The sequence below is a fragment of the Emys orbicularis genome, chromosome 5 (assembly GCF_028017835.1).
Source record: "Emys orbicularis isolate rEmyOrb1 chromosome 5, rEmyOrb1.hap1, whole genome shotgun sequence".
Classification (NCBI taxonomy): Eukaryota; Metazoa; Chordata; order Testudines; family Emydidae; genus Emys; species Emys orbicularis.
Window position 1 is genome coordinate 935,811 of NC_088687.1, and position 14,420 is coordinate 950,230.

The 14,420-nt window shown below is 39.3% G+C and overlaps 1 protein-coding gene across 1 annotated transcript in view; it reads left to right on the forward strand.

The window, feature by feature from the left end:
- The window catches only part of TNKS (tankyrase), a 296,841-nt gene that overhangs the window by 131,969 nt on the left and 150,452 nt on the right, over positions 1-14,420 (forward strand). Inside the window, exons 4-5 of the mRNA XM_065404557.1 lie at positions 7,064-7,100; positions 7,970-8,045. Coding sequence (XP_065260629.1) covers positions 7,064-7,100; positions 7,970-8,045 — 113 coding nt within the window. The remainder of the gene's footprint in view (positions 1-7,063; positions 7,101-7,969; positions 8,046-14,420) is intronic.

The window sequence follows — 14,420 nt, forward strand, 5'->3', positions numbered from 1 at the left end:
TGCAGTGCCAATGATTTGGAGAGAGCCAACAGATCATACCAGCAATTGTTACTTCTGCATGGTGCCTCCAGTTGGGAAAGGTGTGTCAAAGAAGAAAAAGTGGACTGTGCATTATCCAAACATTCCATCAGCTATACGCCCAGTACCCCACGGAGAAGGACTGCCGGTTCCTGATGCACCAGAATCATTCTTACTTGAGTCAGATGAGGAAGAGGAAGAGGATGAAACTTCTGGTCCTGAGCCATCAATGGCACAGGACCCACATTTTCTCCCATCCTCCTCCTCTGAACCACACCTCATAACACAAGGTGAACTGAATGACCTTGTCAGGGATTTGGAACTACCCAAGAGTAAGGCAGAGCTGTTGGGCTCCAGACTACAGCAGTGGAATCTCCTGGCAGGTGATGTTAGGGTTTCCATGTTCCGTGACCGTCAAAAGGATCTTGTCCCATTCTTCTTCATGGAAGGTGATCTTGTAGCCTGCAACAACTTCGATGGTGTGATGGCAGCCCTCAACATCGTTCACGATCCAGATGAGTGGAGACTGTTCATTGATTCATCGAAGACGAGTCTTAAAGCTGTTTTACTGCATAATGGCAATGTTTTGCCATCAATTCCAGTTGGTCATGCAGTCCATATGAAGGAAACCTATGACAACATGAAACAACTTTTGAGGTGCATAAACGATGACCAACATCAGTGGCAGCTTTGTGGCGATTTGAAGGTTGTTGCTCTCTTGCTTGGTCTGCAGACTGGATACACAAAGTACTGCTGTTTTCTCTGCGAATGGGATAGTCGTGCAAGAGATTCCCACTACATCAAGAAAGATTGGCCACTCCGACAGTCATGGAAGCCTGGGAGGAAAAGTGTTCAGCATCCACCACTTGTTGAATCAAGGAAGATTTTGTTACCACCCTTACACATCAAGCTGGGTCTGATGAAGAACTTTGTCAAGGCCATTGACAAAACACAAGCAGCTTTCAAGTACCTCCGTGGAAAATTTCCAAGGTTAAGTGAAGCTAAGATAAAGGAAGGTGTCTTTGTCGGTCCTCAGATTCGTGAACTTCTTTGAGATGATGCATTTGACCATGCACTGCGTGGCAAGGAAAAGACAGCATGGAAAGCCTTCCAGTTAGTGGCAATAAATTTTCTCAGAAACAACAAGGCAGACAACTACAGGTTGTTGGTGGAAAACCTCCTCAAGGCATACAAAAGCCTTGGTTGCAACATGTCACTAAAGATACATTTTTTGCACTCTCATCTAGATTTTTTTCCACCGAACTGCGGAGCAGTGAGCGACGAGCACGGCGAGCGATTTCACCAGGACATTGCAACAATGGAGAAACGCTATCAGGGCAAATGGAGCCCATCAATGCTTGCAGACTATTGCTGGACAGTGACAAGAGACGCTCCATTTAATGAATACAAGAGACAAGCCAAGAAGCGCCGAGTAGACACTGAATAGGACTAAACTATGTACATAATAGTTTTTTGCCTTTTGTTTCATAATAAATTTTATTTATATAACCCTTTTGCTGATTTTTAAAGTGTTACATAAACAGGACAGGTGAAATATTATCATGTAAAGCAACCATAAACACATGAGAAGACCTAGGTTTACAATTTATGATTAAAACTCTATCTACACAATATACATAGACATAAAATGTAAAAACTTAAATATCTTAAAACAGTAGCCAATCAGTTGTTTTAATTGTCATATTTGAATTCAGCACATCAAAATACATAATAAATAGCACATTTTATCTCTGAAGCAGACGACTTCTCAAAAATTGTAGACCAGTGTTATTTGGAATTTCAGTCTTTGATTTAGTTTAAAGAGAACTATTCAAATTTAAAATCAACATAAAGGAAAAAAGATATTGGATTTTTATTTTGGTTTTGAATATTTGAGGGAATTTTCTTTCCTCATCCTTGTTCTCAGATATTAGTGAGCTGGCATCTTACAGTGTATTCATCTTTATGTTTATAAAATTAAAATAGGGATTTATACATGGGGCTAGATCTGACCAGAAAAAGCGGCCTAAGCTTTCAGTAATATGTATGGCATGGTTGTGGTATATAGTTGCAATAACATATTATACATATTTAATGTTATTTTAATCACACTTAATTTTTCAATTCCTAGAAAAACATTTTAATCCATGTATTTTCTCCATCATTCATTGCTGGTTTTTTTGACTGCCTGTAACTGCCTGGTTTCATCCATAACTGATCTGTCGCTAGTCTTTATCTGGATGTTTTTACAAAATCTAGGTGGTTTTCTTCAGTAGGAAAAGCTAACATGGTAACTAACTCATGGTATAATCCTAGTGTTGTCAAGGCATTTGTAGTTTTTAGCTAGTGTGACAAAGTTCCTCCTCTATCTTGGTGGGTCCTGTGCTTATTGGCGGATTTTCTTGCCTCAGAGATTCACCATGTGGGTTGGGGAACAGCCCAGAGATCTTCCCCTCTGGGAGAACCCACAGTCCAGGTCAATTGGGAGGTTTGGGGGGAATCCGGGCCCGCCCTTTACTCCGGGTTCCAGCCCAGGGCCCTGTGGACTGCAGCTGTCTATAGTGCCTCCTGTAACAGCTGCATGACAGCTACAACTCCCTGGGCTACTTCCCCATGGCCTCCTCCAAACACCTTCCTTATTCTCGCCACAGGACCTTCCTCCTGGTGTCTGATAACGCTTGTGCTCCTCAGTCCTCCAGCAGCACACCCTCTCACTCTCAGCTCCTTGTGCCTCTTGCTCCCAGCTCCTCACACTCCCACCACAAACTGAAGTGAGCTCCTTTTAAAACCCAGGTGCCCTGATTAGCCTGCCTGCCTTAACTGGTTCTAGCAGGTTCCTGATTACTCTAGTGCATCCCCTGCTCTGGTCACTCAGGGAACAGAAAACTACTCATCCAGTGATCAGTATATTTGCCCTCTACCAGACTCCTGTACCCCACTGGTCTGGGTCTGTCATACTATGTTAGCAAGTAAATGTAAACACTAGTGCTAACATGTTAAAACTGCAACTGCCTTGTCCACACTAAGATGTTTACAGTCTGTTAGCAGCAGTAAAATACAAAACAAAACATTTTCCCCCTTAGTGTGGACATACCTTAAAAGGCACAAGAGAGCACTAGTCTTATCCTATACATACAGACAGTTTTGCAGCTAGCAGCTGCAATTTTAATTGGCTCAAAAGTTTAAAATGGTTTTGGCTATGAAATATTCTGGAAGACTGTTTGTTTCATTTTGTTGGTATTCTCTAGGATGTGGCATTTAAAAAGAAATGGTTTTAAGCTGCCACTAGATAGTGGTCTTTGGACACCAAGGTGTGGATACTAAATTGTATTCAGGAAGTTCTGGCTCATGTTTCTGCAGCACACTTGTGCTGAGTTCTGCTTTAATTATAAAATTCTGTGGATGCCTCAAGTAATTAAAAGCCTGAATTAAATATCAAAATAAAATAATATGATTGGATCATTATTCCTTGTATTATTTTGAAATATAATTCAATTTTCTTTATGCTGCCTCCCAAAATTTCAATATGACTCAGATATTTGTATTGTAAGCCATAATTATGTAACAGAAGATGTCAGTGAAGAAAATGGAACTCGTGATAGCCTGGCAAAGAACTGGAGTTTTTGTCATCTGGAAATGCCTGGGAAACGATTTGGGGTTTTGGTACCTAGCAGGTGGTTCAGTGAGTTTAGCTATGAAAGCTTTGGGTTTTTGTGTTTTTTCTAGTGATAATGAAAGTCTGAGTCCACTGGTATGGGTGGAAATGTTGCAAGGATGACACCTATTGGAGATCAGCACTATAGTTGTCTAGCTATAGTTGTATTCCTGGCTTTACTATCAGAATCTAACCACCATAATACTCTCAACCTTGGTTCGTGCACTTCACTTCATCCAAAGCGTTGCTGTCAAAATCATCGGCACTGACACTGTGCCTGGAAGGACTTTTTCTTTCTTCCAAAGCTGAGAATTACTAAGGAATTTGAGAGAGCAACTCATGGTACACTATCTCTAAACTGGGGGGGGGGTCGATCTAAGTTACGCAACTTCAGCTACGTGAATAACGTAGCTGAAGTCGACGTACTTAGATCGACTCGAGGGTTGATTTATCACGTCTAGTCTAGACGCGATAAATCGATCCCTACTGGATTGAGCATTACTCTGTGAAGCCATAAATCTCAACCTGCCCAAAGTTCATTTGTTAGTTTGGTTTAAGTCTGTCCATTTCTTACAATTTTTAAAAATCATTATGCAAGGTGGATGGTCTGAATTTTTGTATTTTAATTCCAAACTTTAATGTTTAATAACATGAGTATGTATATTCTAAAAATAATACTTTGCAAACACATTTATCATTATATACATGTGACCAAATCGTGCAGTCTGTGTCCAGGTTTTCTTATACAAATTGATGTAGCAAGTGCTTACATCTTTTTTGGATCATAGTTCATTGCAAAGCATACCATTCATAGTAGATAAGTTTCTTAGAACAATGAAGTTGCACTCATTTAAAGAGGATTTTTTCCCCTAATGCATATCATATTGCAGGAAAACTGAGACAAATCTTAAGAATCCCTTGTCTTGGTTTTGATATCAAGACCTCTTATCTGTAAATATCTCTGATTTTATTAAAAATAATTCATGTACTTAGTTAAGGGTAAAGCACCTTTTGTTTTTAAATCAAGCTATCTAATCCTTGATTTCTCCCTGTTAGAACTATTTCTTGGTATTCAAGCTCTTTGGGATAGAGATAGGGCTCATGTTTGAACAGCATATAGCAAAATATTAAACTTTGGGGCCTTTGGATACTACTATAAATCCAATCAAGACTGGAGCTCCATTGTGCTAGGAACTGTACCAAAACTGATAAAGAGTACACAGTCTACAAGGTGGGCCCTCAATGTGATTAGGGCTGGTAAGTATCACTGATGTAAATGATATATAATAATAAACAACGTCAAGACATTTTTCTAGTGGCCAGTATTTTTTGTCATTATTGCTTTATTTGTGTAACAAAATGTAAATTATTTGATTCAGAAGTCAATCAGCGCTTTTGATTCTGCATTGATTAGAAGTACTGTAATTATGCCCAGTGTTTTGTTTACACTGTGCTAAGAATGAGGCATATGTTGTGTCCTGGCTTGAAAAAATCACGTCACCAGTGGTAACTAGGAAACTTCTCTGGGTGAATTTGGAGAGCAGTAGGGAGATTTAGCCATTGTTTTTTGCAGCATTCAAATCTTCATTACAAACATGTTTCTGTGAATGTTCCAAAAATGAATCTAATCTTGTTTTTCTAAGGCTAGGTCTACATTACAGCGGGGGGTCGACCTAAGATACGCAACTTCAGCTACGTGAATAGCGTAGCTGAAGTTGCGTAATTTAGGTCGACTTACCTGGCTGTGAGGACGGCGGCAAGTCGACCGCTGCCGCGCCGCCGTCGACTCCGCTGCCGCCTCTTGCCGCGGTGGATTTCCGGAGTCGACGGCAGAGTGATCAGGGATCGATACGCGATAAGTCGATCCCCAATAGATCGATTGCTACCCGCTGATCCGGCAGGTAGTGAAGATGTGCCCTAAGTCTGGCAGCCAGCTTTAGTGCCTCTGCTGGTGATTTTAATTTTGTAATTAACTAGACTTGGTCCATTACACTGCTGCTATTCAGAATCCTATAGGCAGCCATGAAACTGTAAAGAACTGTGTCAGTTTCACTCTGATGCTGGTTGGAAAAGCTAAACGTGATGGCAGAAGTAGACACTAAGCTGTTCACAAGGGAAGATGACCCAAGCACTTCTCCTCCCAACAGTTAGGGTCTGGGTTGGGGAGGGAGAAAAATAACTCAGCTCTTCTAGGGGACGTTGATTGGCATCTTCCTACTTATCAGCTGCTTAGGGTGGGATTTTCGCAAATGCTCAGTGTAGGTCTGACTGCTCGCATTGAAGTTAACAGGAGTTTCACCAGAGGCTGGTATAAATGAATGTGGGTGGTAGTAGGCTTTTTAGCAGGGCCTTGCCTTCATACCTCACTCGTGCAGGAGAATGTGATATCCCATTTTTTCGTATCTGCCTTTGGGTGGTTGCTTTAATCTTCTGGCTACTAGGAGTCTAGGACATTTTCCAAACCCTGCATTAAGCATTCCTGGAATGTCCTACTTTCAGAGGGTTTGCTGAGGATGTTTAAAAGTGAATTTTCTAATTCTGAATATAACTTCACTTAGATTTAACAGCCTTTAACATGTATAGTTGTGATTCAGCTTCACTGAATGTCATCTCATTTGCAGTTAGGTGCCAGAACAGCTCATCTCCACCGTGTGCTCTTTTCACTTAAAATATTCAGGAGATTCAATTTTTGAAGTGTACCACAACCATTTATGGGATTTTTTTTATATATATTTATGATTTAAGAACATGCTCACCGCAATTAAATGCAAGTTTGAAACTACAACTTTCAGAGGGCTTGTGCCCTTTTGGGTATATTTTATGATTTTAAAGTGAATGGTTTTCCTGAAGTCTAGAAAAGGTTTCAGAAGTTCTGATTTTTGTAATTTCCTAAGCCATTATGAGCCATTGCTGTTTGTTAGGACATTGAATAATAATACTGAACTTCAAAAATAAACTGCCTTTAAAAGGTACAAATTACCAGTTTCTAAGAGCCATAATGCCTTGCTTTTGTCTCAGAATGTATTATGCTTCAGAAGTATACTGTGTCATTCTGAATGGGAAAGTGGGGGAGGGGACATTGTCTTCAGCTGGCATGCTGTTATCAGAGGGAATGTGTTTCTGGACACAAGATTTAGCATTCATTGGTTGTCTGAAGAAAGCCATTTCATCTGAGGATTGGATAAGAAGCTATGTCAATTTGCTGCCCGTCTCCAAGGCACTGGTGATGCTGCCTTCACAAGCTGACTAACGTCACAGCTCCATCACCCAGCGGGGTGTGGGCTCTTTTTTTCTCCTCTTCTCTGTTTTAATTCTGTATTTGCTTCCTATTGCATTTCTTAATCTATCTTCTGCCAAATGCTAACAGCATGATATTTTGTAATCATTTAGGTGAATACAAGAAGGACGAACTCCTGGAAGCTGCTAGGTAAGTGCTGCTTAGAATACAAAGCGTATTTTGGAGATGGGAAGAGATGAGGAAAAGGCGCTTTTATAAACTGTAATGTTTTGCATTGCCTTCTATGGAATGATGCAGATAAACCAGGTTATTAGAATAAATCTCTTTGGACTTTACAGTCTGTTATAAATAGAAAAGTCTATTTGTTTAATTGAAATCCCCCGACATGATGCTTATAAGGTTAATATTAATTGTGTTCTTGCCTTAAGCTGCTAGAAATCCTATTTACCATTTAGTGATTGTCCTTTTTAGGTGCAAATTACATATTTTTGGAGTATTTCCCTTTTTGTTTCACCACCTGAAAGCTTTATTTTCAAAATGTTTCCTACCAAAACACAGCCTAGAGAAGCAAGAGCGAAAGGTGTAAAGTTCAGTCCAATATTCTAGAAATGATTTTATCCTTCGTTGTCTGACAGCTTGTAAAACAGTTATTCTTACACTGTATTTTCCCTTTCAGTAACATTTTAAAATGTTATTTTTAGCAATATATACTGGTATTTGGCATGTGATCTGAAGAATAAGTTAACTACTGATTCAGAAAATGGCTTTCAGCAGATCAGTAAAACGGGCTAAAGGAAAGATCCTATTATAAGGCTGAAGAAAGAGATGTTAAGACATTTTTTTGCATGAACTACTGTGGATTTAATAGCAAATAGAAGAATATTCTGTATTTTATCAGCAGTTCTAAAACACTTGTGAGATATTTTGCAAATTGACATATTTTCCACTCTGCTTTGAAGAATAGCAATATATACTACATTAATATGAAACTTCTTATCAAATCTTTTACAAAGGGACATGTCTCTCTCCCACCCCCACCCCCCCGCCCGCCCTTGCAGGAGCGGTAATGAAGAAAAACTAATGGCTTTATTGACTCCTTTAAATGTGAACTGCCATGCAAGTGATGGGCGGAAAGTAAGTTAATATCTATTTAATATTTTTACAGTTTTAGAGAGGTAAATGTGAACACTGAAATGCAGATATATAAACCAGGACAGAGTATATAGCTGAATTCTAAATGATGTGTTTTCATCATGAAATTAAATGCTGCCATACTTGATACTGGCAGTTGTGACAGGTGGACAGAGCCAGTGGACCATGGATTTCGAGCATGCCTTTTCTTTTAAATGTCAGATATTGTGTTGTATAGAAAATGAGAGGGCAGAATCTTCAATAATAAGAACAAAATGTACCATTTTAGACTGTTAATAAAATAGCTAAAGGAACAGAGGATCATTTACTATCTCTACACTATACCAGGGGTTCTCAAACTGTGGGTCGTGAGGTTATTACGTGGGGGGTCACGAGCTGTCAGCCTCCACCCCCAAACTCCGCTTCGCCTCCAGCATTTATAATGGTGTTAAATATAAAAAAAAGTGTTTTTAATTTATAAGGGGGGGTCGCACTCAGAGGCTTGCTGTGTGAAAGGGGTCATCGGTACAAAAGTTTGAGAGCTACTGCATTACATGTTGTGGCTATCCCATTTGGGGGAGAGGAGGGATTCCTCAGTAGAGGAAGTTGGCTCTCATAGGCCCTAATACCTTGCCAGTTAAAGCTGACAGCGTATTAATGAGATAAGAAAATTCAGTCAGTGCTAAACTTAGACATTGCATTGTTTGGCTTGGCTGTTTTATTTATTAGGGATGCTGAATGAAAGAAAATAAGGATTATTTGGAATTAGGGGAAGGGAAGAGCATGTACAAAGAAGGCAGAATGCTGGCAAGACTTTTTAGGATATGTTAATGTAAATTACATAATGTGCATCTGGCTACTTAATTTCTATGCTTAATGTCCTTAGGGTTTCATGATTTATGATGTTAGACATTCACATTAACAGACACAGATTTGTCTAGCTTTCTAGGCTTACAAACTTTGGTGGCTATTTTTAAGTGTGTTGGAATTTTCTTAATATATGTAGATTAGAAAATCTGTCACATGCGATTGTACATCACACTCTGAAGAGTTTGAGTTGATCCAGTAAATAGGTATTTCAGACTGAAAAGCATGTGTTTTAAATTCTTACTGTTCTTAAAAGTATTTTCAATGTAATGTCTTTTTTTTTTTTTTTTTTTTAGTGTAATAAAACTGCTGACCCAGATCTGCAGCTGGGGTAAAATAGGCACAGCTCCATTGAAGCCAATGGAGTTATGCTGATTTACACTAGCCAAGAATCTGGCCCACTTTATTCATAGGGAAAATATCCCTTGCCTTACCATTGCAGAGTCCCTGGTGTTTGCTGTTAGAATGTTGCTTTGTTTGTTAAAATATGCTGACGGACCTTTACAGGCATCAGTGTGATTAACATTTGCTTAAATGAAACAAGTAACTTTTTAACAGAAAAATTTTAAATATCTTTGAATTGCAATATCTAGAAATGTTAAAAAAAAAGAGTGTTTTATTTCCACAATCCGTATTTTAAATGTTAAGGGTTGTTGTCATTAATTGAACCCTTCTGAATCTTGGTAGAACAAGCTATTTAAGCAATTAAGTTTAAGACCCATTAAAAAAGAGTATAAGCATATAAGAATGGCCATACTGGGTCAGACCAAGGGTCCATCTAGCCCAGTATCCTGTCTTCCAACAGTGGCCAATGCCAGGTGCCTCACAGAGGGAATGAACAGAACAGGTAATTATCAAGTGATCCATCCCCTGTTGCCCATTCCCAGCTTCTGGCAAACAGAGGCTAGGGACACCACCCCTGCCCATCCTGGCTAATAACCATTGATGGACCTATCCTCCATGAACTTACATAGTTCTTTTTTGAACCCTGTTATAGTCTTGGCCTTCACAACATCCTCTGGCAAGGAGTTCCACAGGTTAACGGTGCGTTGTGTGGAAAAAATGCTTCCCTTTGTTTGTTTTACACCTGCTGCCTATTAATTTCATTTGGTGATCCCTAGTGTTATGAGAAGGAATAAATAACACTTCCTTATTTACTTTCTCCACACCAGTCATGATTTTATAGACCTCAATTATATCCCCCCCTTAGTCGTCTCTTTTCCAAGCTGAAAAGTCCTAGTCTTATTAATCTCTCCTCATACGGAAGCCATTCCATATCCCTAATCATTTTTGTTGCCCTTTTCTGAACCTTTTCCAATTCCAATATCTCTCTTTTGAGATGGGGCGACCACATCTGCACACAGTATTCAAGATGTTGGCGTACCATGGATTTATATAACGACAATATGATATTTTCTGTCTTATTATCTATCCCTTTCTTAATGATTCCCAACATTCTGTTCGCTTTTTTTGACTTCCGCTGCACATTGAATGGATGTTTTCAGAGAACTATCGACTATGACTCCAAGATCTCTTTCTTGAGTGGTAACAGCTAATTTAGACCCCATCATTTTATATGTATAGTTGGGATTATGTTTTCCAATGTGCATTACTTTGCATTTATCAACATTAAATGTCATCTGCCATTTTGTTGCCCAGTCACCCAGTTTTGTGAGATCTCCTTTGTAGCTCTTCACGTCTGCCTGGGATTTAACTATCTTGAGTAATTTTGTATCATCTCCAAATTTTGCCACCTCACTGTTTACCCCTTTTTTCAGATCATTTATGAATATGTTGACTAGGACTGATCCCAGTATAGAACCCTGGGGGACACCACTGTTTATCTCTCTCCAGTAATGCAGTATTTTGTCCTGATACATGGGGATCTATGATGTACTCTCTATGTGTTATAATAAAGATATAACTCACAGTTTGTGTTTTTAAAAAGATAAGACAGACCTTTTCAGATTAAATATTATTTAAATATTTATAAAATACTGTTTTGTCATAGTTAAGTACTAAGACACACAAATCAGCAACACATTTCTGGTTGAGCATTTGAGCCCCATCACTATTGATATGAGGCTAAAGGTAGGATTGCTACTTTTGTCAACAAGACCAATGATCCCTCAGAAATATACTGTCTAGAATTTGTGTTGCCATGAAATAAAAATTAGATGTAAGGAAAAAAAAATTGGTTAGTAGGCATCATTGTATGGTATGACAGAACTTGAGTTAACACAAAAGCTTAATTTAAGTCCAAGGTTCAGAAAGCACATCAGAGTTAGAATTAAACAATGCTGACATTTAGAGAATACATTGGTTTGTGTTTTTGTCCAATTCTTGTCAGTAAAAGAACTAGTTGCTAAAAGCATTTTAAGCAGTCAGGTGGTTTACGTCCAGGTAAGGATAAGATGGTTCTGTTAATCGTTAGTCCTATGTCCTTTTTGTAATAGTAGTCAGTATCATAAAAATGTGTATCATCGAGTCTGTTTGCTAAATAAATTGAATCGTCTCACCCACAGACAAGGCTATTTTAAGACTTTTATATTTCTTTTTTTTTCAATATTAGTGTGCAGATTGGAAATTCAAGTAGAAGGCATTTTTTATAAGTACAGTGTTGTTCAATTGAAAGTATTGTATTTGTAGGGTGTGGTTTTTGGGCCCTTTAACAATGCAAGACTATTTTGTTGGACTTCTGAAGAAGTTTAGATGAGCTTGTTGTGCAGATACACCGCTACCTCGATATAACGCTACCCGATATAACACTAATTCAGATATAACGCAGTAAAGCAGTGCTCCGGGCGGGGGCGCGGGGCTGCGCACTCCGGTGGATCAAAGCAAGTTCAATATAACGTGGTTTCACCTATAACATGGTAAGATTTTTTGGCTCCTGAGGACAGCGTTATATCAAGGTAGAGGTGTAATTACAACTGATAGCCCATGGACTGTTGTGAGCTAGCGTCTCACCTGGTTTAAGTTGGAGTAGGTACATTGACTCCAATTGACTTACACCAATTTACACCAACTGAGGATCTAGCACATTGGTTTTTTAAATGTTTTACTGTATAGATAATAGACTGGTTTTTCATTCCTTAATGTTTAGTTTCAGAAAAAACTCTTGTGTATTTCTCTTATTTTAACATACCATCTCTGTACTAGCTAGGCACAAATTTAATTGTAGGTGAGCAAACTTATGCTAACCTCTGTACTTTTGTTTGTTTTATGTTACACAAAAATAAAGAGACATCAATAGGTTCCATACATTGTGCTCTTTACATTTTAGAATCTGCATACTAAGAGTTGTTGCATTAGAACTACTACTTACGTTTTCCCAAACATTTTTCCTGTAGCCATTATTGTCAGAATGTATATTAATGCTTGCTATAATTTTATAGTTTACCCATTTTTTGTCTGGATAATTTTTACGCACCATAGACAAGATCCACTGTATGTGTGTGTGTAGGATACTACACAAGTAACTAAGCTGTGCAGTGCACATAGTAAGTTTCTTGACAAGACAACTGAAAGCATTATATAGTAGCAAGATTTCACAAGAAAACAAATAATATTAAAATATCCCCTGGTATGCATGCTTTTCAAAAATTCTGTTGGTTAGAGACACAAGTCAAGTAGGATCTGTTCTTCCACATCTGTGCCTTCCAGATGGCTGGATACCTCATATCTCTGTAACCCCTCTTCTAGAAATGGATGCAAGTATTCATCTACAGATAGCGCTACTTGAAGCGGCATCAAGGTCAGCGTGGATATTTGCTGCCTTTTGAGGGGGACTATCCCAAATAGAAGCTTTACCTTTTACCCACCACGGACTCAAGGAGCTAGTTCCCACAGATTGCATACAGAGAGGTTTCCACAGGGCAAGCAAAGAGGAGAAATGATTCTATGAAAGCAGCGCTTTTGGCCTACCCTCACCTCAAGAACTCCCTAAGAAACAATGTCCACCCATGTCCCAGAGGTGGCCATATAACCTTTAAAATGTACTCCACCTGAAGCTGACTAAAACACTCTTTCTGAAAGAGAACCTGAGTACCCTGCTGAGGGGGAGACAGAGTGCATGCGCGCATGTGTGCGTATACACGTGCGCGCGCACACACACACACACGCAGTTTCCCTTTCTTCTTGTCTTCTCGTTCTTGCTCCTTCCTTTCCCCATGGCTTGTTATCTTTTCTTACTATGATATCTGTCTAACTTAAATTTATTTATTTTTTGGAGCAGGGAAGTAGTTGTCTAGTCTGTAAAATGCCATGTACACCTGTGGTTCTATATATAAATTACAAAAGATGTTACATTAAAAGAACACTGTTAAGGTTGCAAATCCAAGCACTCCAAAGTTAGGAAATGCCAGAGTTAAGATTACCTGATCACATGCTTTTTTTCCATAGAACCCTTGCCTTATTCAGTGTAAAGGATAGATAGTGCACACATAATGAGTAGCTACTCTGTATTTTGTTTTATCCATATAGGTCAGTGTGTGGCCCCATGCCTTATTTACTGCACACTATTCAAACCTTGCTCTGAAGACAGTATTATTAATTTTCTCAGGTGCTTTTCCATGGCGTTTATCATGGTACACCTCTACCTTGATATAACGCTGTCCTCGGGAGCCAAAAAATCTTACAGCGTTATAGGTGAAACCACGTTACATTGAACTTGCTTTGATCCACCGGAGAGCGCGCAGCCCTGCCTCCTCGGAGCACTGCTTTACCGCGTTATATCCGAATTCATGTTATATCGGGTCGCGTTATATCGGGGTAGAGGTGTAGTACCTGAGTGCCCTTCACAAACATTGATTAATTTTCTCAACTCCCTGGGGGATGAGGGGTGGCATTATACCCATTTTACAGAGGGAAACTTAAGCACAAACACATTAAGGTGAAAAAGTATCCGCTAATTTTGGGTGCCCAATTTGAGAGACTTTGGGCCTGATTTTTCAGAGTACTTAGCATTATAATCTTATTATGATATGCATCTAATTTAGCTGTTGTGCCCTCTGGAGCAGGGAAATCATCTGGTCTGTAAAATGCCATGCACACTTTATATATGCCAAGCACAGCTCCTATTGACTTCAGTTGCAGCTGTGCATGCTCAGCATTTCTGCAAGTCAGACCCCTGGGTCTCAAGTCAGGCACCCAGAAAATGGGGAACACAATCAGGGACCCTGTGAAAAGCTTGGTTTCATATATTTGCCCAGCATCACACACAAGAACTATGTGGCAGAGCAGGGATGTAACCCAGTTCCCTAGGGCAGCATTCAATAGCTTTAACCATGAGGCCATCCTTTCTTCTTCCTGCAACCCCCTGCCTCATTCACTACATACCTTCAAGCCTCTGCAACAAATGAGACCAGTCCCCTTCACTGCACAGCTTTGATTAGTTCTCAGAGCACACCTACCATCTAGAAGAATTAGTATGTATAGTGCATACACACAAAGGCCCTCCTCGTCCAATTTCAGTCTAACCTACTCCTTTACTGCCAACCCTAATGTCTG